At 39.9% G+C, this 27,086-nt stretch overlaps 1 protein-coding gene across 3 annotated transcripts in view; it reads right to left on the reverse strand.

The window, feature by feature from the left end:
- Positions 1-19,258, reverse strand: part of Otulin (OTU deubiquitinase with linear linkage specificity) — a 31,477-nt gene extending 12,219 nt beyond the window's left edge. The window contains exons 1-4 of one of the 3 annotated variants that reach the window (XM_058570738.1): positions 18,979-19,258; positions 11,394-11,470; positions 5,136-5,230; positions 1,732-1,875 (exon numbers count right to left, since the gene is read on the reverse strand). In XM_058570738.1, the coding sequence (XP_058426721.1) occupies positions 1,732-1,875; positions 5,136-5,230; positions 11,394-11,470; positions 18,979-19,109 (447 nt within the window). In that variant the 5' untranslated portion in view covers positions 19,110-19,258. Of the gene's footprint in view, positions 1-1,731; positions 1,876-5,135; positions 5,231-11,393; positions 11,471-17,083; positions 18,917-18,978 lie in introns of those variants that run through there. The other 2 variants (XM_046468282.2, XM_058570739.1) reach the window with 2 other exon arrangements.
- Between the last annotated feature and the right edge of the window lie 7,828 nt (positions 19,259-27,086).

The raw sequence follows: 27,086 nt of genomic DNA on the forward strand, positions 1-27,086 counted from the left end.
CTTATACAGAGAGAAAATGGAAGAAATTAGAAAGAGAAACTAGGAATTTTAAAGCTCTTTCACAGTATTCAAATTAAGTCAGGAAAACAACACACGCATCATATTCTAATACTGATCATAGACAGAACACCATCTATTTTTAATACAGCAAGTGGTATTATCCAAGTATAGCCTGTCAGGGCATTGTGCTTTACTTTTTTTTTTTTAGGGTATACTTCATATGTTTAATTACTTAGCACAATTTTGTGCCAGAGATTCCTGAAAAGTATAAGACTTCAAATTCAATGCCAACAAGAACTATAAATGTAAAGGTCTCTTAAAGGTTAAAGGTTCAACAAGAAACCTATGTAACATGAAAGAGGATTTTGTTGTAATATATAAATTAAGCTATGACCACACAGCACATAAGTTAAAATACACCCCACAGAAAGTGAACTCAGTTCACTACTAATAAATGTCATCATGTGCAAAGGAAAAAAAAATAGCTTAGTGTATCAATTTGTTTTGGAATCTTCACAAAGACATAATAAGCTAATACCAAAAAATCTGCTTAAGGTGACGTCTTTGCTTAGAAATAAATATCTTTCCCAGATGTCAGTTTGCCAGTTTCAATAGGTGTGCTGATTGTATATTGGTTTATAAAATAGATCATCATGAAGCAGATAGCTGGTATCCTCCACCAGTCCTGGTTTTGTCCTGTAGAGACATATGATCCCTTATCCACCAAAAACAGTTCTTATTAGCTTAGCCACCAACAAGTTTCTTTTAAAAGTTATTTTTATTCTAAACAAGTATACTTTATCCTAATCTTCTTCTATTCCCAGAATGAGATGAGTCAATCTTGGTCACATTCTCATCTCCTACTGAAGATATAGGCACAACTCAACCCCATCCACACAATAGGCATGGACCAGCCCAGTTCACAGCTGAGCTGTTACCCCTTGATTTTTAGAAGCCTTCCTTTTAAAGTGCAGCCAGGGCTTTATTATCACTGCTGGCCAACACACTTCATATGGGTGCACAGTGGGCTCACGATTCATTAACATCCCAATATCTTTCTTTCCCCTTCATAAACTGCTTTTAGGCAGGTCTCCCACAGAGAGCACTTCAGGGTTTGGGGTGATTTTTTTTTTTTTTTTAAAGCACAGAACTTTAGATCTTCTTCCAATTAATGTCAGTCTGTTCTGACCAATCATTCCTATTATGTGATCTTATTTGTGTCAAGACACACGAACCCTTGGATCCCAGTATATCTCTATCATGTAGAAGATTTAAAATACTAAAGAAGGCCAGGCCTGGGAGCTTCTCCCCATGTGATATTAACCATATCACCCACCATGCAGAGAGCACTATTCCTTGAACTGCAGCTAAAATGAAAGAAATGTGTACTCTAAAACCCTGGTAGGTTCTCAATTAGTAAAATATACAGCCCATGTAATATAAACATCAATAATGAAATTAAACTGTTCCTAAGTGATTTTTATGCAATCTAAACATCTGTTTTCTAATTCAGCTGAATTGTTTAAATTAACTTTTATCATTTTCTCTTCTGGGAGATACCAATTATTTCTGTTTATTTTACTATGTGAAATCATACCCGACACAAAAACTTGAATAAACCCACATGCTGATGCCATCCTACAGACACCAGCAGATAGCATGAGCAACAAAGGGAAGTCTCCCAAAAACTCTCTGAAACACTGCAGACTCAAACCTGTAGCAGCAGCGTACCAGCGTGAGCTCCGGATCCTGCAGCCAGAGGGGAAGCGCAGCCAGCTGGCTCATTGCCTGGAACAGTGTGGCCCTCAGTGCACAGTAATTATCACCACGGACTCGCCTTATGGAGGTGAATTTCTGAGAAACCTCCTCATAGCCCTGGGAGAAAGTATCAAAGAATTTTAAATGGTGGTCACTGGCTTCAGAGAGCATGAAGAGTTCCATTCCTGTGGGGAAAAAAATTATCCTATTCCAGATCACTGGAAAAATGAAAACAAGACTGGCTAAATCCTTTGTGAGACATTAAAATTCCTTCTTATTACTGTCACTTAATGATGGGAAGACATTCTGAGAAATGCACCACTAGGCAACTTTATCTCTATGCAGGCATCATATATACTTGCACAAACCTTGACAGTATAGCCCACTACACATCTAGGCTATACGGCCTCTTACTGGCAACATTAGCGGTGGATTCTGTATGCTTAAACGCCATGATGAGATTAAATTAAGCACAGGAGTAAATGAGGCAATGTAGAGTCAGTAAACATGAAAAATATGAGGCTGCTTTTGTCATAACATGGCAAACTGTTTTATGGTAAACACTCTAAATATTAATGATCAAAAGTATAGCAAATAATAAAATAAATATGTCAAACAGTAACTGTCACAAATTACCATTATCAAGTATTTTGTAGTATACCCAAATGTATGTGTAATACTTTCATATGGCTGGCAGTACACTAGGTTAGTTGATATCAGCATCACGAAACATCTGAGTAATGCAGTGTATCGCCATATACCACAGATACATCAATGGGTGAGGTGAATTTTTCCTTCATATTAATTTCTTCTCTTTTATAATCCTGCAGGATCCTAATTATATATGTGGTCTGTTGTTGATCAATACATTGTTATGGGGTGCATGACTGTGTATGAATGTGTGTGTAAAAATCTACATGCTAGGAAATGTCTGAATAATCTGATAGACCTTTTTTATTCTGGACACAATATCTTTATTATTTATTTTTATGTGGTGCTGAGGATCAAACCCAGTGCCTCACACATACAAGGCAAGTGCTCTACCACTGAGCTACAACCCCAGCCCGAGACCTTTTTTTTTTTTTTTTTCCAAGTAAACTGAAGTGTCACTCTTGCTCCGTCTGAAAATAAAACAAGGAAATGAAAATGTTCAGTGCCATGCTTGGGCACTCAAAAACAGCCATCCAAATAAACCATTTTGAAGCGTATTTCAAAAAAGTCCTGGTGACTAGGTCTATAGGCTTACATGAGGTCCTGATTTCTTCAGCTGAACATTGTTATCACCAGGACTGACTCTGCTGACCCCAAGTCCAGTTAGCCCCTTCACTTGTCCTGTTCTTGACAGTCACTTGAAACTCTACTTGCTACCCTGCATTTACACAAAGAAAGAGGTATCACACTGGAGCAGGCATAATGCAGACCCCTCATTTTGGGTGTCTAAGAACTAGAACCTTTCTAGTAGTTGTTTTCAAAGTTTGTGTTTTAGGATGCCATTCTATGTGAAAATGAAAGGACTTCTTTCCAATAATGAAAATTTGAAAGTTGCATTTGTACTTAGTGATCCAACCAGTACAACATATAATAACCATCAGGCCGACTCACATCTACCAATATGCACCAGTTCCCTCTGACAGACCCCCAATTATCCCAGGAATATTTACCATGGCAGATGCAATTGCAACCATACCTTCCCAAAAGCACAGAAAATCACAGTATTTTAGAGAAGAATCAAACTTTTAAAATTAAATTTAGATTTATACACATTTATATCCAAAGTATCCAAACGAAAAGTTAGACAATTAAGCAAATAAGAACTAAAATAAAATTGAGACCAAAGTATTGCCAGGCACCCTAGTTACCATGCTCTAATTAAGCCACAAGTCCTGATGAGATGTTCCTCAAACGAGGTCAGAAATCAAATCTTTTCTTTCCCTAGAATTAATCCCATAGAGAAATAATTTTAGTACAAGTTCCAAAATATGGAATATTTGGGTAACTCGAACATCTTTAATAATGGACTTTAAGATGATAACTATTTAAAGAGACACTATGGAGAGACTGAAGTCACAAAATAAAATTACGAGTCAGAGACATTTCTGGGAAAGATGAGAAAATATAGTTTAGATATCTAGTTTTTTGGTTATCTAGTCTGGTACAGGGCAAATATAGTATACATATTTTTAACCTGGGCATGAATTGAGAGCCCTGAATATTTTGTGATTGAGGACACTAATAAGTATCTAAAACACCAGAGTCTGTACCAGACTTGAAAGAAGCAGGGCTCACCATTTGCTCTCAGAGGTTTATGAGTGGCAGCCACATTTGACTAAAAGCCCCTAAGCAACAGGGGGCATACTTAAAGATGAGCAATATTTCTAGAAAAAGAAGCTATAAGGAAAAGAATAAATGTATTCATATGCTTAAAAATTTAAATTCTAAACAAGGAAGTTCTGAACAAAAAAATTAAGACATTTCTATCAAATAGAATAGGATTCATACCCCTAATACACAAGAAGTACATTTGAATTTATAACGTAAACAATCCCAATTTTAGGTGGACACCTAAATCCCAATTTTAGGTGGTACCAAAGATTGAACTCGGGCACTCAACCACTGAGCCACATTGCCAGCCCTATTTTTATATTTTATTTAGAGACAGGGTCTCACTGAGTTGCTTAGTACCTTGCTGTTGCTGAGGCTGGCTTTGAACTCACAATCCTCCTACCTCAGCCTCCTGAACCGCTGGAATTACAAGCATGCACCAAGGCGCCTGGCTGACACTGCTGTTTTTGTAGCTCATCGTCAAATAGTAGTAATAATTCCACATGGTTTGACCTAATAAAGAATGTTAGAGTCCCCAAGATCAGTCCCATAGTTTTGAAGAATACGTTAAGGTTGCCAGTTTATGCAATGGAACTAAGAAGGGGCAGCTCCTGGGAAACACTAATGAAGGAAACTACTCCAGATCCTCCATTTCAAGGTATACAAGAGGTTTCTAGGCCCCTAGGATTAGAGAGCATCTGACCAGACCCAAAGGGTATGGAATTAGCCTGCCCTTATCCTTAAGGCTTTTATAACACCAGGCTAATAAGGGCATTCTCAAATGGCCCTAAAACTCACCCAAATCTGAGTAACACAGTCATTTAAGAGTTTTTCAAAGAAATTAAGTTACTGAATAAGTGATGCATGTTCTATAATAATATTGTGACTCCAAACAAGGTGCTATCCATGGAGTCTGGTTCCTCATTTCTAAAATTAGAACACCAGTATTTACCAAGTCTAATAGCAGTTGTCTTAATGAATGTCTAAAAATATAAAATGACATAATTTATGAGAGACTATTTAAAAGACCTGAAATATGGGCATCTCTACTGTACCTTTTTCATACAGGTTGCTTTCTGTGTATTTCCCCTCCATTCTTTTTTGCAGTAGTCCATGATATCCATTTCAGGAGCCACACTTAATCTGGGTTCTGTTAAAAAAATCAAAAAGAAAAAAAGTAGCAAACCAAAGCATAATTCAAATACTGAATTACTTGGGGGTCACCCTTCCTTGCTCACTTTCTCACTTCATTTTCAAAATCCAGAATTCTACTAGTGCCTACCCACCTAGTCCAGACCACCATCATCTCACCCCTAGTTAGCCATGGAGGTCTCTCGATGGTTCTCCCTTGTCACCACAACTCTGGACCACTCTCCACTTACGGGGAGATGACCTCACTCGAGCTCAGAGAGCTCCAGGGGGCCCCGTCTCACTCCTCACTTAAGTAAGGAGTCACCCTCCTGACTGCCTCTCTGGCCTCAGCTTCCTCCATTCCCCCAACTGACTCTGCTCCTGCCTCACCCTACAACCTCCCCTAATACTCTTCCGGAAAGCTGTGCCCTATCCCTCAGGGCTGCCCACTCCTTTCTATGCAGGTTTTCAAGGTTATCTGATGCCCTGTATCAGAATATCACAGCCCTTTGCTCTATATTCTCTAAAATCATTTTGGTTTTCTTCTTAGAAATATTAACTCCTGACATATTTCTTTTTCTGTGTCCCACATACACCTATCCACAGTAGAACATAAGCTCCTTGAAGGCAGGAGCTTTGTTTTGCTTCCCAGCTGTGTCCTCAGCACTTGAAACTGCACTGACCCACAGGGGTCTGTGAATACTGTTCTAATCAAAGACAACAGTCTGAACTATAAAAAAATAATTTTACTGATTCCATTTTTTAAGGTTCTTTTTAAAAATTAATTATTTATTTTTATGTGGTGCTGAGGATGGAACCCAGGGCCTTGCATGTGCTAGGCAAGCGCTCTACTGCTGAGCCACAACCCCAGCCCCTGATTCCATCTTTTTTAAAATATTTTTTTAGTTGTAGATGAACACAATATCATTGTTTATTTTTATGTGGTGCTGAGGATCAAACCCAGTGCCTCACTGATGCGAGGCAAGCGCTCTACCACTGGGCCACAGCCCCAGCCCTGTTTTTTATATCCGTTATGCAAAAAGATAACATACTACAACAAAAATATCACTTAACTATCTGTATTTATTTATACCCTGCCCTGATCCCAAAAGGCTATTATTTGTTGACAATAAACCAGACAATGGAACTCTCACCATTAGTTGATTCGTAGACCTCATTTGACTAATTACACATTCCCAAAAATTAAAAATATAATTCATGATCATACAAATGTTAAAAGTTTTTAAAAAAAGTCTTTAGATTTTCCTTAACATAAAAAGTTTGGGGTTTGAGTTTGTGGTGTATGAGTATGCATATGTTAACATGTATTTTTCAGGAAGAAAATGAGGGGAATTCTCAGGTACATCTTGACTTTCTTTTTAAGTTATTGAAGATATTAATGATGATTTTAGGACATAAACCCACAAGTACCTCAAAACATTTTTACACCTGAGGAAGTTTTGCATAAAAATTAAAATTGTTTCATTCAACTCAATTCACTAGGTGTCTAGCATGTACCAAGCACCAAGCTAGGAACTGTCTATATAAAGGCAATAAAGACAGAAGTTCTACCCTGAACAGACTTACAGACTACTGAAGAAGAAAAGACCACAGGCATTTACAAGCCAGAGTGTGATGGTACCAAGATGATCAAGGAGCATCCCCCCTACAGTTTAAGTAAAACAATTTTTTTAAAGTAAACTTTAAAAACTGCCTATTTTTAAAATCTCATTGTGAATCCTTCTATAAAGAAAATTATTTTACATAAAAAGGGAAATTATATTTATTCACATAAACAGATATGGTTAACTGTAGCACATGCCAGGATTAGCTCAAAAGTGAAACAGACCCCTTAGTTATAATATCTGTAGACAACCAACACCAGTGCTGCACAGTCAATCCTTAGCAAAGACGCTTCATCTTTTAAATTCATGCAAATGTCTTTCCACTCACCTTCCCAAAAAACAAGAACTATAAATGTAGAGCCGGGGTACTTTCTAGGCCTTATGCTCCCGCCTGGCAGGGTTATTAGCCTGAACAGAGTGCACACTCCTAGGCAGTCTCCCTTCCTGCTCTCCCCATTGCTGTCCTCAATCCCACACAAAGACAAGACCTGGCCCTCTGGGCAAGTGGGGCAGGCCTACCACCTCAGGACTGAAGCGAGCAGACCAAGCCATCTGATGTCAATACAGGATTTCATGGGGAGTGAGGGTTGGGAAAATGGGGTACCTGCACTGTTGGCAGCACCAAAATGTTACCTGAATTCCCATTTGGCTATTGTTCTCTTGGGCGGGGGGGACTTCCAACTGCTGCTTCATGCCATGTACTAGGCCAGGAGCTGGAGGCAAGGACAAGGCAGTGCCAGACCTCAAGCAGCTCACTGAGTACCATACTCCCTTTCTTTACCTGCAAACTGTACAGACTATGATTGTTGTTTCTAGGAAAGAACATTTCTAATGGCAACAAATAAAAACAAGGAAAGCTGAAAACCAGAGTGGCAAGTCTGCTCCTAACTACCACATGAGTGACGAATATAAGACTCAGACACTCAGAAGGTAAGAAGTTAATACTGAAACCCCTCCAGGCAGCTGGGACTCTCAGCATGGACTAGGACAGGAATATCCAAGTTTTTCTGGAATGAGTCAGAAAGGAAGTAACCCAGGCTTTAAGGACCATAACGTCTCTGTCAGTACAACACAACTTCACCATGCATGAAAGATACAAAAGCAATAGGTTCACTAAAAACTTTCAATAAAACTTCATTATAAAACCAGATAGTAAAAAAAAAAAAAAAAAAAAAAAAAAAAAAAAAAAAAAAAACCATATAGCAGGTCAGGTTTGAGCTGTGAGCCACAATTTGCTGAGCCCTTTACCAGGTGAAGAGTTTTCAACAGAAAAGGAGAGGATAAGAAAACTTTCTGGCTCAGTCTGGGCTTTGCTTCAGGAGAGGAAGCACTACAGAAGGATGTTATTTCAGGAAGGGCAATGAACTCCGAAGAACTGAGATGCAAGGAGTATAAAGGGATCCATTTTACTCCCAGACTAAAGCTGGAAGTTACAAGACCCACTAAAAAGCTTGAATGACTGTGTGGAGAACAATAACAGAAAGAACGTGGAAAGGGGAAGAGAAAACACTAGCTGAATATGCATCTTCCTTAAAAATATGGCTAAAAGGACTCTGCATCCATCCTCTGAAGTCTTATGAGTACCAAGAACAAGTCAGGACCACTTCAAAAAACATCTCCTTTGACTACAGGGAAGAGTCACCAACTTCTTAGGAGGAAGACTCAGAAATTATCAAAAACCCTACTGTGTACAGTCTCAAAACAAAATAAAATAATTAAAATAAATCTAACCAAGGAGGTAAAATATCTCTACAATAAAAATTATAGAGCTCTATAGAAAGAAAGTGAAGAAAACACTGGGAGATGGGAAAACCTCCCATGTTCATGGATAGGCAGAATAAATACTATTTAAATGGTCATATTACCAAAAGCAATATTTAGATTCAGTGCAATCCCCATCAAAATACCAATGATGTTCTTCACTGAACTATAAAAAACAGTCCTAAAATTCATTTGGAAGAATAAAAGACCCCAAACAGCCAAAGCAATTCTAAGCAAAAAAAAAAAATTGCTGAAGGCATCACAATCCCCAAATTCAAATTATACTACAGAGCTATAGTAACAAAAACTGCATGGTACTGACATTAAAAACAGATATACAGACCAATGGTACAGAATAGAAGACACAGAGACAAACCCACACAGATAGAGTCACAGAATGCTTGACAAAGGCACCAAAAGCATATGTCAGTAAAAAAGACAGCCTTTTTAACAAATGATGCTGGGAAAACTGGTTATCCACATGTAGAAGAATGAGACGTGATCCCCATCTCTCACCCTGCACAAAAGTCAACTCAAAGTGGGTCAAATGCCTAAGAATTAGAACAGAAACTATGCAACTGCTAGAAGAAAATGCAGGGTCAACACAACAACACACAGGTACAGGCAATGACTTCCTCAATAACACTTCTAAAGCTCAGAAAATAATACCAAGAATTAATATATGGGATGGCATCAAATTAAAGCTTCTGCACAGTAAAAGGAACAATTAAGAGTGTCAACGGAGGGGCTGGGGCTGGGGCTCAGCGGTAGCGCATTCGCCTGGCATGTATGAGGTACTGGGTTCAATTCTCTGCCCACATACAAATAAATAAAATAAAGGTCTATCAACAACCAAAAAAAATTAAAAAAAAAAAAGGAGAGAGAGAGTCAACAGAGAACCTACAGAATGTGAGAAGGTCTTTGCCAGCTATTCTTCTGAGGATTTTATCCAGAATATATAAAGAACTCAAACAGCATCATTAAAAAAAAAAAAAAATCCAATCAATAGGTGGGCAAATTAACTAACTATATACTTCTTAAAAGAAGAAACAGTCAACAAATACATGAAAAAAATGTTCAACATCTAGCCATTAGGAAAATGCAAATCAAAAGTACACTGACATATCATCTCTTTCCAGTTAGAATTGTAGTCACAAAGAACACAAACATCAGCATAGTCCCAGTGACTAGGGGGGGCTGAGGGATAAGGATGCAAATTAGAGGCCAACCTCAGCAACTTAGCAAAACCCTGTCCGAAATATATAATTTTTAAAAAGGGAAAAATGTAGCTTAGAGGTACAGGACCCCTGGATTCAATCCCCAGCACCACAAAACACAAACACACACACACAAATAATACAAGCAATAAGTGCTGGGGAGAATGTAATGGAAAAGGAACACTTTTATATTATTGGTAAGATTATAAATAAGTACAGCCACCATGGAAATCAGCATGGAGGTTCTCAAAAGACTAGGACTGGAATCATGAAACCATCATGACTCAGCTGTACCACTCCTTGATATTTATCCTAAAAAAAAAAAAATGGAAATCAGCATACTAGAGCGATACATGCATACTCATGTTTATAGACGCACAATTCACAATAGGCAAATTAAGGAACCATCTTAGGTGTCCATTAACAGATGAATGAATAAAAAAAATGTGGTATATATACACAATGGAATTTTACTCAGCCATAAAGAAGAATGAAATTATGTCATTTTCAGGAAAATGCAAACTTGACACCAAACTAAGCCAAACTCAGAAAGTCAAGAATCCATGTTTTCTCTCATATTTGGAAGCTAGAGAGAAACAAATAGGAAAAGGGGGAGGGGTTCTCATGAAAACAGAAGGAAAACCAGTATAGTAGGGAAAAGAACCAGGGAAGAGGAGAAAGAGAGGGAAAAAAAGAGATACTAGGGAACCATATGACCAAATTATATTGAGTGCATGTAAAAATATGTAACATCAAATCCCATTATGGATAATTATAATTCAACAATTTTAAAATAACCCTACTGTGTATCATTTGTTCCTAATTACAATGATAATGCTTTGTTAACCATAAAATAAGCAGAAGCCAGTTCTCAAAACAAACCAATAGAACACCTGAATTGCACAGGTAATGAAAGAGAAAATGTCACTTGTGAATTATCTGAGGAGTATCCCCACTTGGCTTCTGTATGAGGCCTGCTGGCACAGGATCTACTTCACTTACAGCCCTGCAGGCCAAGTCTCCATGGACCAGTGAAAGGGGCTAGGAGAAGCATCTCTCCCTTGGAAAGGGCCCTAGTGAAGGTTAAAAGAGCAGGCCTGATAGATAAGAAGCATGGATGATGTGAAATCACAAAACAAGAGAGTTAGCACTATTTATTCAGTAACCATTCTTTTTAGTCAGTCAGATTTACATGGCCATCTGCATGCAAAGATGTGCACAGCTAGCTTCAACTAGAAATGAAAAATCCATTTCAAAGTCAAACTCTCCTAGTAATGTAATGAAATAAAAAAGAGAAGGTAGTTTCAGGAGATTAAAATAATCCTCTACAGGAACAAAAAAATGACATGAATGTAAAGAATGCAGAGAGAATACGTGCATTGAAATTTTGAAACCTCAGGAAACAGTCTTCCCTAAACATACATACCTCAACAATAATCAGTGTACGTAAGACCATACTTGTAAGAATACTTCCTAGGAAGTGCATGTCCAGATTTTATGAATATGGCTATACCAATTTAACTGCATGTTCTAGTATAAACAGTAAGGACTCTAATAAATAAAACAATTCCAAACATACCTGATGCCCCTCTTTCATGTATAAGCAATTCTTTCTCCTTCTCTATTTCATCTGCAGCACGGTACATGTCCTCCTCGCTGAAATCACACCAAAGTAGACATTTTCAAAACACTTGTTGCACTGATGTATTCTGATGTATCACAACCTACAGCTGCTTACAAAATGCATGGGACACTAAAAGCTTAACTCTTCTCACATTACATAGTAGCAATCTGATCAAATATGGGTTCTATATCTTAGATGCTCATGTTTCTATCTCACCACTGTCTTCTACTTCAGAATTTCTTATAATGTACATCACTCACCAGCAACATGGTCCTAAGGCCATTTCAATTAATGTCTATTAATGTCTCAGATGTACATCTAGGCATCTTAGCATGCATCTTATCAGTGAAGCTTTCAAAATGATTCTCTCAAGTTCTTAGGATGGGAAGAGTGCTAATATAAGCATGCAGGCGAATTACCAACCTTTGTAACATGTCACAAGCAAATATAACAATAGCTACTCTAAAACTAGTGATAGGAGAACATCAATTACAAATCTTCAAAGCTAACAATCCCCCTTAAGGTTCCTCCTGCTCCCTAACTCCCACATTCAAACAGCCACCTACGTTCTGTAGTGTTCGACATGCTTTCATTTTACTATTTCTACTATGGACTTTTTACTCACATAACAGCTTCCTGAAGTGTCTCTAGTCTCTATGGTAAACTAAAAGAATCTACTAAGTACTAGAAAGGGACATAATTCCACTAGGTACTAGAAAAAATGAAGAACATAATAGAAAAATGAAGACCCCTGGTTTGATGTCCGCTATCTCCCTCAAGATTCTCAGCTGAACACCCAAAAGGACAAAGGATATAGAAACACCAACCCCATCTTTGCTGAAAGCAGAAGACATGTGAAAGACCAAAGTGTTGAAAAGCAGATTGGTAAGTGACCCTGGCAAGGAAGCCCAAGGCTGGTGGAGGGATATCTGTGGAAAGCAAGCTAGTAAACAGGACAGAACCCCAGAAAAACTCTGAAACTGGAGTCCCTAAAGTCCTTCTGAGGGTATGGAGAACACACTAAGCTAAAAACAAGGAGACTGGCTGACACTCACATAAGGAACACTCAGACCGCCCAACTTCCTCACAACCATAGAACATGCCATCCCCACACAAGCCGGTGGCAGGCAGCATTCCAGGCACAATGAAAGGCAGGAAGGAGGCTGTAGCAGGCTAAAAAATGTAAGTGAATGACTAAGATGCCCTGACCACCTAGAACAGCTGAGGGGAAAAGAGGGCCAGAGAGAGAAAGAAGAAATGCTAGGAGAGGTGGACAGAAGTGGGAGTCTAACTGCCTCTGCTGAAATCATTCAATGGTTCTCAAACACTGGGGGGACAATGTCAAAATCCGCACTTCATCCTCCACTCTATTCTAGCCTGGACTCCATTACCCTACTAGGCACTATGCTCCCTTCACTCCAAACACTTGACCAACACCTGCAACTTTCCTGCACTTTTTTTTTTTAATAGTTGTTGATGGACCTTTATTTTTTATTTATTTGTATGTGGTGCTGAGAATCAACCCCAGTGCCTCACACAATCTAGGCAAGCACTCTGCCACTGAGCCACAACCTCAGCCTGCACCCTGCACTTTTAAACCTATGATCTGCTCCAGGGGTTCTCTCTTCTTGAACAATTCATACTCCTGACCTGCCTCTTAGCCATGTAAGCCTTCTGCAGAGAGCAATGGATGGAGTGGGGACCTAGGAATCAGACTGTCACAAGTTTAACCGCCCTTCACTCCATCCGTATGTACAGTGATTACTGTGGTAACTTCACCTCTTACTGTCCAAGTTTAACCTCCTATAAAAAAGGATAGTAAGAGAATTCACTTCAAAGGACTATTGTGAGGAGTAAAAACATGTAAAATAATTAGTACTCAAAAAAGTTAGCTATTCTTATTAATTCTCATACATTCACTGGTGCAGAATATTAATAAGCAATTTGCCCAATGATCATTTCTTTATTCCATTTTTTTCCTCTCCAAATAAATGTGTGTATGTGTGTGTTATTTAAGGTTTTGAGGGTGAGGGAACAAATATTATGGAAAGGGTACTTTCCTTGTATTCTGACTCCAGTGAGATTTCAAGAGAAAAATGTAACATCACTTCTGGAGCCTATGCCAGAGTTAAAAGCAAACAGAAACCTGATTCACAAGATCTAAAACACAAAAATGACCAATCGTGTTCATTCTTTTCTTGAAAATTTAACATTTTTCTGCCTCCTTGCTAGTTGTATCAGAGAAACTCTGATAAAAGAGAAACTCTGATCCTCTGGAAAAATCATTTAAGTGAATCACTTTCTAAATATCATTATCAGAAATATGTCTTCGGGGAAGGCACTTCCCCAATCTTGCCCTAATTTTCTCATCTTCAAAATGAAAGACTAGAGGAGAGCTATAAAATCAACATGATTCCTCTTCTAGGTCTTCCTTCTACAGACTTCAAACAAGTTCTGTGGCTAATCTGCATGCACATCTGGCTCTGCTTTGGTCCTCCTCCTTTTTAATCTACAAAATAACAAAAAATGTAATCAGACATCAGTGCCCAGAGGAGATTTTCTAAACAAGCACCTTACTGTACACCCCAACAATTCCTACAAAGGCCAACAGGAAGAAAATGAAAGGAAACAGAACAGGATAACTAAATGCAAAGAGAAGACAGTACAGAAAGGGAGATTTTTAGAAACAAAAAGCAGTGATTCGGGACACAGTATTCAAAAGAAGCAAATCAAAAACTGATGAATACAAGGCCCAGAGTACATGCAAATTATTTTAGCCACAACTGGATTTAACTCAGAGCCTGTGTAGGAATATAGCTAACTTCCTTGGTCACCAAACAGTATGGAAATTGTAATATAGTCTTTAAAAAATCCCAAAGTTTTATCTCCTTGGAGAAAAAATAAGGTTTTTTTGTTATTGTTGTTTTTGGTATCAGGAATTGAATCCGGGGGTGCCTAACCACTGAACCACATCCCCAGCCCTTTTCATGTTTTATTTTGAGACAGGGTTTCATTAAGTTGATTAGGGCCTCACTAAACTGCTGAGGCTGGATTTGAACTTGTGATCTTCCTGCCCCAGGTTCCCAAGCCACTGGGATTACAGGTGTGCCCTATCATGCCCAGCAAAAAAGGATAACTTTTAAATTCAAGTAATAAAATCCAATCAACAGAAAGGAAGGAATTCAACAGCCATAATGAAGTAATTACCCATCTAATATAAGGCTAACAAGAATGGAAGATAAAACTAATTTTAAAAATACTTAATTCAAACTTTTGCTTTAATTTAAGTATCAAAATATTAAAGCTGAAAATAATGGCAAAATAAAATTATATTTAAAGCTGGAAATCTGAAATAGAGGTTTAGTTTGAATTTGTGTTATAGGAAGGAAAGACAGTGAAGCAATGAAAGGAAAGGGGATACAACAAGATAAATTCATAAATGCTAAACAGTTTCAGAAATCTGGCAGATTTTTTTTTTTTTTTTTGCATAAGTATTGGGGTGGGGGTGGGGAGGTATCCACCATGGCAGAAAAGAGGCCAATGAAGCCTAAAGATTCAGATGATCACAACAAAAAGTTTTCTTTTAGAAAACATAGTTGGAAAAGTGGTAGAGGAAAGTAAAATAAAGTCTTAGATGACCCGAATTTCCTGGCTTGCAAGTCACAATTACATTGTTAGATTAAATTTTAAAACCAAATACTAATAATTCCTAGTTAGAAAATTCTGAGTATAGCATCATGACATTATATTTTTTAAAGTTCCCATTAAACAGAATTTGCAAATTTTCTAGTAAGCTAAATATCTTATTCTTACTATTAAGGCAATATACCAAATTGAGTAAGCTACATGGCAATGCATACTAAATTATAACTGCTCTTGCTCTGTTCAAAGACCACCACACAAACTTTTGAAGACTTATTTTATAATGCTCACTATTATAAAGTCAAAATTATACTATTTCCAAGAAAACCTGCAAATTAAAAGCAGAGCTCAGTGAAGCAAAAGACAATCCTGTAGAGCCAATTTTTCAATTTGATTCAAGTAAACATGTAACATGAAAACAACTCTAAAGTCTACACAAAGCTACTAAGACAGAATCCTAATCACTCACCAGTATGAACCTTTGCATCAAGATGCCTTGGTTATCTAAAAGAACTGAGTTTAGCTTTGTTCAGCCCTCTGAATTCCAGTCCTGCATTAACTTGGCCTGTCCTAGACTAAAGGGTCAGGTAGTGAAACATAGCCAACCAATGTGACATACCTTCCCACACAGGCACAGGAGAAGCAAAGGCCACTTAAACCAACCTTTTTTCACCACTTAGTGGTTGCAGAAAAGGGTGACCATCACATCAAATACAGGGAAGTACCAGCACCCAGGCCAAAATTCCACCCCTCTTCTGCAAGTGGACTTCCCATGACAGGCTCAAGCTGTCCTGTGTGACTTCCAAAGGCATATGAGGACAAAGCAGCCACCCTCAACAATGAGTTTTGATTCTTAGAGACATCCTAGCTCTGATCCCTAAAGCAGACTCTTCATTAGGTGGAGGGAGTGAGAGGTGATAGTTGTTACCCTACCACACTTACCTCATTCCACCCACACAAGGTGAAAGGAGAAAACAGACCAACGGTTTAATACTTGGTAGTGGGGAAGCAGAGCTCACAGCCCCTTTAAGAATCTAGTTGTAACTGAAACCTTGGGCCAGAAATATTCACAAATTTTGCCTTCGATTTCATAGGGCTTCACAGACAGTATGCTTCTCAACATAGCCAGCCCATGAATCCCTGATTCGAACCCTGTCCCACCCTCACACAACTTAAGAAGGGACATGGAGTAGTCTCTGTTCTCAATTCCCTAAACATTTCTGGTCTGGATATCAACCATGTTCTCAAGAACCACAGTGTGGCTTACCTGAGCTAAGAGCAAGAGGCAGACACAAGAATCAAATGTTGGTGGTGGGATAAGCAGGAGAAAGAACAGAGACCTGGCTAATGAGAGCAGTAGGAACTTCCAGAAAGTCCATTAATGGTCTAAGAGACTATTGAAGACCTCTTCAAATGGAACCCTAAAGTACCCTCTGAGCCATCTTGGGGGTTGTCCAGGAGATGCCATCCAACAGCTCTCAAAAGAGTCAATTTTCAAAAAGGAAAAAAGAAAAAGAAAAATTGCAATGACATTTAGAAAGCAGCTTATTCATGCAGTTTACATGCCCACCTCTCACCCTTGTGAAATGAAGTGAGCTTATGGGAAAAGTTACCTATGCTGCTAGGAAATGAGCCATCTCTCACACCCTCCAAAGAGTCATATCCTAAATATATAAATCAGCTGTAGATGAATTGTATTCATAACTACTTTTCACTAAATATGCTAAAAATGATTCCATGGAATATCTCAAAACATTTGCAAGTTTATTATATTTATTAGTTCCCAGTGCAAACACTTTGACTTATCTGAGTGGAAAGAAAAGGCTTGGTTCCAATGACCAAAAAGATTTTAAAAGGGCCCTATGCTAAGTTTACACTGGAACTATTTATCAAGTAGGAATTTACATGCAAGTCTACACACTGCTGATTCAGAAAGATGAAACAGTATAGAAAGTCCAAAAATTTAAGATGTTCAAAAGTTGACATCTGAAAGTTATACTCACCTCCCTATTTCTCCCAGTGATGAGTTAAACGGGAATGAGATAATAAAAGGCAACAAAAAGCAAAGAGAAAAAAAGATATTAAGATGCTAATGAAAACACAAACCAGAACATCTATTCTGGGGGAATTGGGGCTGAAGCTTGCTGTCATTATAATCATGTACCTCTGCATGGTTTTGCTAAGGAAGCCAGGAAGAGGTGGGGTAGATGCCTGCCAAAGCATCAGGGATCCATGGCCCTGACAATGCCAAGCTGCACCTAAGGAATCTATAACTGCTTCTTAATGTGTATAATGACAAACCTATGCTAGGTTTTTTATTATTATTATTATTCCTTTCAGCTTTAAGTCTACTGAGAAATGAAAGAGGCATCTGTGTCCTAACCTTTTCCTCAGAGAAGAGCTCCTTCCCACTGTGGCCCATTTCCCCAGGTGCTGACTCTGAGAACCACATCCATCAGAAAACCTGCCAAATAATTATGGGTACTTTTGGAAACAGGGGTCTGTTTTCAAGTTTCTGCATCTCTAAGGGAGTGTGACACTGCTCAGTTGAAGACTGAGAGGAACAACACCTGAGAGGTACAACACCTGAGAGGCAAGGCATCAAAGGTTGAGGGGGGAGGGGGTCCCCAGGGCAGCAGGAAAGTGAAAGCAGGGTGGTGGTAGCCTAGTGGTGGGCAGCTGCTGCAACAGCAGCACTTACCAAGGCAAGGGGCAGAGATGAGAGAGCCCCTACTTAAGCCTTTGCAGGGTCTGGAGTAGGACTTTATCCCAAACAGAATACTTATAATTACAGACCACATCAACTCACCACAAGGGTCTCTACAGTGGTTTGAAATTTAAAAGGAAAAAACAGAAAGTGCCTCCTTTTAAAAATGAGGATATTTCACTCAAAAGCCAATATATCTGGATTCTTCAGATACAGAAGATCTAACACTATATAGGCTGGAGCCCCCAAAACAGACATAAGCTATCCAGGTCCCCAAGAACAATTCCTGGCCAATTGTACTAACTTAAGTTACTTGCCTACCTCTGGAGTTTGAGACCTCTTGCCCTAAATCTTTCCCAGTGACCATTAACCCATTAAATGAATAATTACCGTCACACTTGAGTGCTCAACACTCCAAAGCACGTTGTAAAACACTATGCAAATGAGTTACTATAATACCATTATCTACATAGCAGGCTTCTAAAGACCCCCTCTGTAGGCGAATAAGACAGGAGCTCTAAAGGTGCATTTAAACATGCTTTACAATTTAATTTCCCAGCCAATTAAAAAATATCAAATTGGTTGTCTGTGCTTTCGTCATTTTCAGAAGTTCAAAGGCATTTAAATAGGCCTACTTCTCTACAGTGTAGAAAGTGCGCCTCAAGTCCATACCCCTGCCATTTTTCTCACAGTTGGGTAGGGAACTGCTCAGACCCACACTGACTTGCGTTGTTTTAAGGGACAGGAGAACTAGCCAGGCCGTTACAGGGTAAGACGACAAGGGGTCAGACTGCGTCCAAAGGCTGTCCAACAGGTGGGACAAGCGGCGACTTGCCTCCCAAGAGCAAACGTGTCGCGCTGCTGTCTTCCTGTGGCTGGGACGGGGGCGATCTTACTTCCTCCCCACGCCGGGCTGGAGGAAAGGGCTACGGGGAATTGGTAATAAGACGCTTCTTGGGGTCGTTTCCCCGAATTTCTGGAGTTTCCTCAACTTTAGAGACGGGCAGATGCCACGGCCGGGCGCGGGGAGGGAGACCATGGTGCCCAGGGTTGTGAGAAGGGCCCTCGGGAAACGGCTGTCCTCGGACACCGGCCGAGTGTCCTCCTCGGTGAGGACGCCGAAGGAGCCCAGACCAGCCCTCCGCAGGGGACCCGGCCCGCCGCCGCCCGGCCCTCGCCCCGCGCACTCACGGCTCGGCCGGGCACCGCATCGCGGGCCGGGGCTGCCCGCCGGCCGCCGCCTTCCCGCCCTCCCGCGCCGGCGTCTCGCCGCAGCTCGCGCCCGACCACGCTCCGGGCTGGGGCATGGTCCCTCGACTCATGCGGCCGTCCGCAGCGACGGAGGAGGAGGCGGTGCGGACGGGGTTCAGCCGCTCGGAGCGATCCCGAGCCCCAGCTGCCGGGGCGCCCCTCCGTGGCAGCCACCGCCGCAGCCGCCACCGCTGCACTACCGACCGCTTCCGAAGGTCCCGGCTCTCTTCCGCGCGCGTCACGGCGGCCCGCCCCGCGATCTTTGACCCCTAGTGAAGGGGCGCGGCCGGAGGCGGGGCGTCCTGGGGGAAGCGGCCTCTGCGCGTGCGCATTCGAAAGCTGAGCCACCGCCCCGGCCCCTGCGCATGCTCTGACCCCGCACGGTGCAGTCGCTGCTGTTCATTTTCCCGGTGGCTGCGAGCACTAGGTCCAAAAGGGAGGCACCTGTGATGGGTGAAGAGGAAGAATCTGGACCAGAGCTGCGGGCTGACCGGGAGGTGCTGCGGCTCGCCCTGGCCTCCCGCGGGCTTTGGCCTGAGCTGTGGGGGCAGGCTGGTGGCGGGCTCCGGGGCCGGTTGCGGGGAGGGAGAACTGGTTCATCTGGACACGGTTGCGCAAGGGTAGCACTATGTGTTCTTGGGTTATGTTCTTTCATATGGAAATTTTCATTTAAGAAGAATAAAAGCAAAGGTCAGATTTCAGAGATGAAGTGAAAATGTGAAGTGTTTCATCTCTGGAGAGGTAGTATAGAAACAGAGTAGCAGTCGTGGGCATTCCAAGAACTCAGTACCAGAGCATGGAGGGATGGTGTGGCAGGGACAGCTCAGACACCTGCCGGAGGCTGGGGCGGAACCGGTAGTCGCAGGGAATTTTATTGGACTATGAAACAGGAAGAAGGATGCTGAAGACCAAATCATGAAAAGCCATGTTACGTTAATTAAGGAGTTTGATCCTGACATCATCAGAGACTATCAAGACTGGGAGACAACTTTAGGGAGATGTTGGTCACAGGATAAAATTATATGGAAAGAATATTTGCATTTTGGGGCAGAGAACTCTGGGGTGTTGTTTCTCCTTTACTTTTACTTGAAAAAGTGACAAATATGCATGCTAGAAAATTCAGAACATATAAAAGAATGTTACACATATTTCTTTCAAATTTTAAGGGTGTGATTTTGTATTGGGTTGAAGAGTGACACCTCCCCCCCCCCCAATTCATGGCTATCTGGAACCTCACAATGTGATTTTCCTTGGAAATAAGGTCTTTGCAGATGTACTTAAGGTCATACTCGATTAGAATGGGCCCTAAATCTAATGACTAGTGTCCTTAGAGGCCTCATAGTCATATGATGTAGACAGAATGAGGGAATTAAGATCACGTAGAGAAGGGAGCAGAAAATGGAGTGATGCAGCTATAAGTCAAGGAATGCTGGGAACTGCTAGAAGCTAAGAGGCAAGGAAGGTTTATTCCAAAGAGCCTTCTGAAGAAGCTTGGACCTCCTAATAATATGATTTCAGACTTCCAGCCTCAAACTGTGAGAGAATAAATTTCTGTTGTGTCAGCCCCCCAGTTTGTTGTACTTTTTTTGTGGCAACCCCAGGAAACATGTAAGGCTCAAAGTAGAAAGGTAATAAAATTGTATTAGTCCAAGTTAATTTATGTGGATCCACCAAGCAGAGATTCCGGGTTTGAGGTTTCATCTCAAAGGGTTAGAAAAAGTGTTAACAGTGTGTTTATATGCTGAGTGTGTCTTCTCCTATTATGCTTGTCAAACTGGGAAAATAACCATGGGATGGGCTTGGGGACCCACTGGGCCCACTGTGAAAAGGATCTGAATGAAAACCCCATTGTTCATGTGACCTCCATCCATCCAGAAGTGCCTTCACGACAAAGTAGAAGTGCCAGAACTGCCTAGGAAGACTACATGAAAGTATCCAAAGGCTTAGGGAGGTGGGGTGTGTTTGGTTATTATGTAGGACCTACTTCCCCTTGATTTTGAGAAATAAATTTGTTCGGGAAGCCCCAGAATGCTTGAAAATATCTAAGATTACTTTTCTCTGTAATGATATCTTGCATTTGCCACTGTAGCCATCAAACTGGGATTCCTAAATGTGGTGGGGATAATGGGGTCCCAGAGTGGGAGCAACCAAGGAGTGGCACTTAGTTGCCAAAAAGTAGGCATGGTTACTGTAATGGCCAGCAGAGCCAAAACAGTGTCATCTTACTCATAGAGATGGATGAGTGAGGTCATTGGCTAATAGATTATTGTGTCCCTAGAAAAGAAATATACCAGCACTATAAATTCTTATTGGGCGATATGTAAACCAAAAGCAATATCACATTCTTGGATTGTCAAAGACTTGAAGAGATGATGATGCCACATTCCTTTACAGCTTGTCTATTTGGAACATAAGTCCTGGAAAAATGACACTGGAGTCTCATATTTCAATCTCATTGCTACAGGTGCACTACTTTATTGAAAACGTGATTTTATTGCTAGAACAAATCAATACATCTCCTGGTACTGAGTATGCAGCTATTTATCTGTTAGATGTTTTTTTTTCCTCGATACCTGTTGGAAAAAACAACCAGAAGGAATGAACTTCCAACTGGAAAGAATGCAAAAAACTGGGCTGGGGTTGTGGCTCAATGGTAGAGCACTTACCTAGCACATGTGAGGCACTGGATTCAACCCTCAGCCCCACATAAAAATAAAAGTATTATGTCCATATATATGCTACACATATTTCTTTCAGATTTTAAGAGTGATTTTGTTATTGTTGTTTCTTGTTTTGTTTTTGGTTGTAGTTGGGCATAATACCTTTATTTTATTTATTTATTTTTATGTGATGCTGAGGATTGAACCTAGCGCCTCACACGTGCAAGGCGAGCACTCTAATGCTGAGTCACAACACCAGTCCAAGAGTATGATTTTGTAGTGGGTTGAAGAGTGACACTTCCCCCAGTTCATGGCTACCTGGAACATAGCCAGGGTTTGTTTTTTTGTTGTTGTTTTGTTTTTTTAAACCCTTTATTTTATTTATTTTTATGTGGTGCAGAGGATCCAACCCAGGGTCTCACATGTGCTAGGTGAAAGCTCTACTGCTGAGCTACAACCCAGCCCCAGGCCCTCAACTCTGGGTCCCTAATTTAGCTCATAGCAGCCTCTTTCACCTTCCCTTTAGAAAGAACCTCACATTAGTCTGTTACATTGATATGCTGATTAGTCCTGGTAAGCAGAAAGTAGCAACCACTCTGGACTTTTCGGTAATATATTTACTTGTCAGAGTGTGGAAAATCTTCAGAATTTCAGGAGACTTCTCTCTCAGTGAAATAAGCCCCACCATCCTCTGTGGAAAACTACTCTGCTTTTGGTAAAGACTGGATGCTTAACTACGGGCACCAAGCCACCATGTGGCCTGACGTCAGTGATGAATCATGAAATGATCTGATGAAAATGGAACTGTACTTCTGTGCTTTTTTCTTCCAAAACCCATTAAACCCAGACAAATTATGGAGGAAAACAACCAGACAATTCCACTAGCGGGACATCCTGTAATATACCTGACCAGTACTCTCCAAAATTGTCAAGATCATCAACAACAAAGTCTGAGAGAAGCCTAAAGAGACCTGACAACTAATATAACATGATGTTGTTATTATATTTCTGTTCAGTAGTATCCTGAACAGAAAAGGACATTAGGTTAAACAAAGGAAATCTGAATAAACCATAGATTTTAATTATTATTATAACTAATGTAACATAATGTATGGATACTGGTTCATTAATTGTAACAAATGTGCCTTACTAATTAAGATATCACTGAGAGCTGGGCATGGTAGCCCATTCCTGTAACCCCAGTGACTGAGGCTGAGGCAGAAGATCCCAAGTTAGAGGCCAGCAACTTAGCAAGGAAGGCCCTAAGCAACTTACTGAGACCCTGTCTCAAAAACTAAAAGGACTGGGGATGTGGTTCAGCCGTTAAAAATCCCTGAGTTAATTCCCCAGTAGAAAAAAAAAAAAAAAAAAGATTAATTGAAGAAATTGGATACAAAATATATGGAAACTTTGTATGGTCTTCTCCTTTTTTATGTAAATCCCCCCCAAAACTCACATGTGGAGATAATGCAAGGTTCAGAGGAGAAATTATTGGATTTGAGTCTTAACCCAATCAGTGAATTAATCCCCTGAATGGATTAACTGAGTAGTAAGTGAAGGCTAATACTGTGTGGCTGGAGGAGGTAGGCACTGGGGGTGTGGCTTTGGGGTATACATTTTGTATCTGGCCAGTGGAGTCTCTCTCTCTCTCTCTCTCTCTCTCTCTCTCTCTCTCTCTCTCTCTCTCTGCTTCCTGATATCATGTGAGCCATGATGTCCTGCCTCACCTTGAGCTACACGGAATGGAGCCTGCTGTCTGTGGATTGAGACCTCTGAAACCATAAGCCCCCAAATAAACTTTTTCTCCTAAAAAAATTTAAAAATACAACCAGATGAATGAGAAGTTATATTCCATTTATGTAGGATATGTCAAAATGCATTCTACTGTCATGTATAACTAATTAGAACCACTAAAATATACTTTAAAAAGCCTTTTACATTTAAAAATCAAAGTCAAATCACCATTTCAAAAATAGTTAAACCAAGAATTTCCAAAATTCTTGGAAACCAAACAATATTCACCCATATTATTCTTATCTGTACTTGAGTTAAAAATTAAATGTCATTTCATCTTTCAACTATTTTACTGTGGGTATGTTTATATATACATAATACGTGAATATTCTTATCAAATTTGTACTATGTGTTTTATAGAATATATAATAAATATAGAGGTGTGAGTTTTTAACATACTTAATATGCTCATTTTCACTGACATTAGAAAACTAAACTATTAGAGAGCTGTGTATGTTAAACCAGAGCCAAAAACTAGAGTTTCTTAAAGTCAGTCATGAGTAGAAAGCCCATGTAACAACTAACCTATTCTTTATCATTTTAAGACTGTTAACATGGAAAAAAGAATGAATATATGTTAAGTACAAAAGATTCATTAAAAAAAGAGACATAAAGTTGTATATGCAGTAAAATAACAATTATGTAAACACACCAAAAACCTATGCAGAACTGTCTAGAGGAGCATTTAACACCAAAAGATTGACAGTGGTACCATTTGAAACTGATTCTTTAAAATTCCCAAAGTTATCCTTAATGGGGAATAAGTTTTTTAAAAGTTAAAAAATATATCCCCAGTGGCTGGTGTTTGAGCAGTGCAGTGTTGCTGTCTCATACAAAGCAGTGGCTTTGGCCTTGACTCTTCAGAGGCTGGCAAGCAGCCCCTCCAATACCTCGGCCCCAAGCCTGCATCCCTGCAGGCGGGCTCTCTGTCTCTCTTCTGCTTCTCTCCCATCTGTACTTCCAGCTCAATCTTTTCATTTCTTCCCCAACTTGGCAGCCAGCTCTGCTGCCACAGGGCCTGGAAGTAGAGACTGTGAGATGACGTTTTCAAAGGACATGGTGCCTCAGCCTTTGGACACAAAGCTGTCATTTTCCTCTAGTTACAGGTATGTAAATTTTACATCCTTTCTTGTTAACCTAGTTCCAAGCACTCTCTCTGAAGAGTTCCTAATGTGAATTTTCTACCCTTAAAAGCCAGGGGTGGGCAGTAACAGCCAGATTATTTGGTTTCTCAAAGTCCCTCCACCCTGGGAAGGAAGAGCCACACAGTGGGTGGCCTGGCAGCAGCTGCAGATTCCAGTCTACTTTTGGGAAAAGTGTACATATGCCTCTTGTCCTTTCAGTTTAACTGACAAGTGAAAAGAGTAATTGCTCCAAAAAAAAAAATGAAGACAAAAGTGCTAGAGATTCAAAGCCTGCGTCTGCTGCTGAGCAGAACCAGTGATGGCTTGGTACCCCTAGCAGCTATGTAACTTAGGAAGTCAAAACCTTAGTGGGGGAGGTAGGAATGACAGTAGAATGAATTGGACATTATTGTCCTATGTGTATATATGATTACACGACCTGTATAATTCTACATCAAGTACAACCAGAAGAAAGAGAAGTTATACTCCATTTATGTATGATGTGTCAAAATTCATTGTACCGTCATGTATAACTAATTAGAACGAATTTTAAAAATTTTTAAATACTCATAAGCAAAAAATAAAACAAAAAACCCTAATTGGGCTTATTCTTATGTCAAGATGAATAAATAGAAATGTAAAAAGTTACAAGCTTACATAAAAGTCTATATAAAAACACCACTACAGACAGTTCCAGTTAGTTCACAGCTTCCTCCTTGAATCAAATATTAGATCTAAAGGTAATATGATGGCATCGTAATATGTAAATAGTTGGTAACATATTTGTAATCACTTTGAACTAGTATATCTACTTCCATGGCATTGCCTAGAATAGTTAATGTAGGAAAGACTCTAAATTCCTTTTTGTTGAACATTCCAGCCTTATTTGTAATAACTGTTCAGAAACAAACCATTACAGTGTTTTCATTTTTTAATTCTCTATAAGGAACTTAATACAAGTAGGATACACAGCCCCTCTCTTTCAATACCATAAACTTGTATTTCACGGTAAAGTCAAATACCCTATATTTATACCTGATGGAATTTCCCAATACCACAGCATTAAAAAATAGATTTCAAGTGTATTTCACACATCAATTTCTAAAGTATTCAGAGAAAGGTACTTTTTAGTTTATTAATTCTAGTTTCATAGGTTCATGTACTGTGCTCAAGCTTAGCACCATTTGCTAAGAAGCCTATTCTTTCTCCAGTGTATGTTTTTGCTACCTTTATCAAGGATCAGATGACTGTAACTATCTTCTAAAATGGAATTTCATGCCGCTAGTACCTAAGTGTCTGCTATAGACTGAATTGTGTGTCTCCCTACTCAAATTCATGTTGAAGCCCAAACCCCAACGTAACTATATTTGGAGATAAGGGCCTGTGAGGTGAGGAAGTTAAATGAGGCTATAAAGGTGGAGCCCCAATAAAATGGGACTGGCATTCTTACAAAAAGAGAAGAAATCAGCAGAGCTTGTTCATACTCTGCCCAAATAATCAACCAAACAATTAGAAGTAGAAAAAAAAAAAACTGTGCCTTTACTCTTCTGAGGCCAAAAGAAATCCTAGGGGAACAAAAAGAGGTGAAATAGTACAATAAGAAAATACCTTGTAGGGTAGTTCATGCCTATAAATCCAGTGGCTTGGTAGGCTAAAGCAGGAGGATCCCAAGTTCAAAGCCACCCTCAGCAACTTAGTAAGGCCCGAAGCAACTTAGCAAGACCCCATCTCTAAAAATAAAAATAAAAAAGGGCTGGGAATGTGGCTTAGTGGTTAAGTGCCCCTAGCTTCAATTCCCAGGATTTTAAAAAAAGAAAGAAAAAAGTATGCACTGTGGAAGTATTAATTTACCTGGAAACCCCCAAAAACTTTCCCCAAGAGTTTTTATTGGGAGGAGTATAGGTCATAATGAAATTTATTTTTATCATGAAAATGAAACCATTTCATTCTTAGGAGATGAGAGAATGATGCAATTATAAGTCATATATTTTGGAGTTCTGGAAGATATTAAACTATTCATTTGCCTCCAGCTAAACAGAATTTCATCCTAAAGAAATTATTCAGGCAGATAATAGTCTGAATGTATTTGAAGATCTTCTAAAATGGAATTTTATGCTGCTAGTATCTAAGTGTCTGCTATAGACTGAATTGTGTGTCTCCCTTCTCAAATTCATGTTGAAGCCCAAACCCCAATGTGACTATATTTGGAGAAAAGGGCCTGTGAGGAGGTGAGGAAGTTAAATGAGGCTATAAAGGTGGTGCCCCAATAAAATGGGACTGGCATTCTTACAAAAAGAGAAGAAATCAGCAGAGCTTGTTCATACTCTGCCACATGAGCAAGGCAGCCATTTGGAAGAAAGCCCTCACCAGAAACGAAATCAGCTGTGAGAACTGTGAGACGATAAATAGCTGTTGCTTAGCTGTCCAGCCCATGGTACGCTGTTATGGCACCTGAGCAGACAGAGAGTGT

The sequence above is a fragment of the Marmota monax genome, unplaced genomic scaffold (assembly GCF_021218885.2).
Source record: "Marmota monax isolate L192 unplaced genomic scaffold, Marmota_monax_Labrador192_F-V1.1 WCK01_AAM20220418_F8-fsc00120, whole genome shotgun sequence".
NCBI lineage: Eukaryota > Metazoa > Chordata > Mammalia > Rodentia > Sciuridae > Marmota > Marmota monax.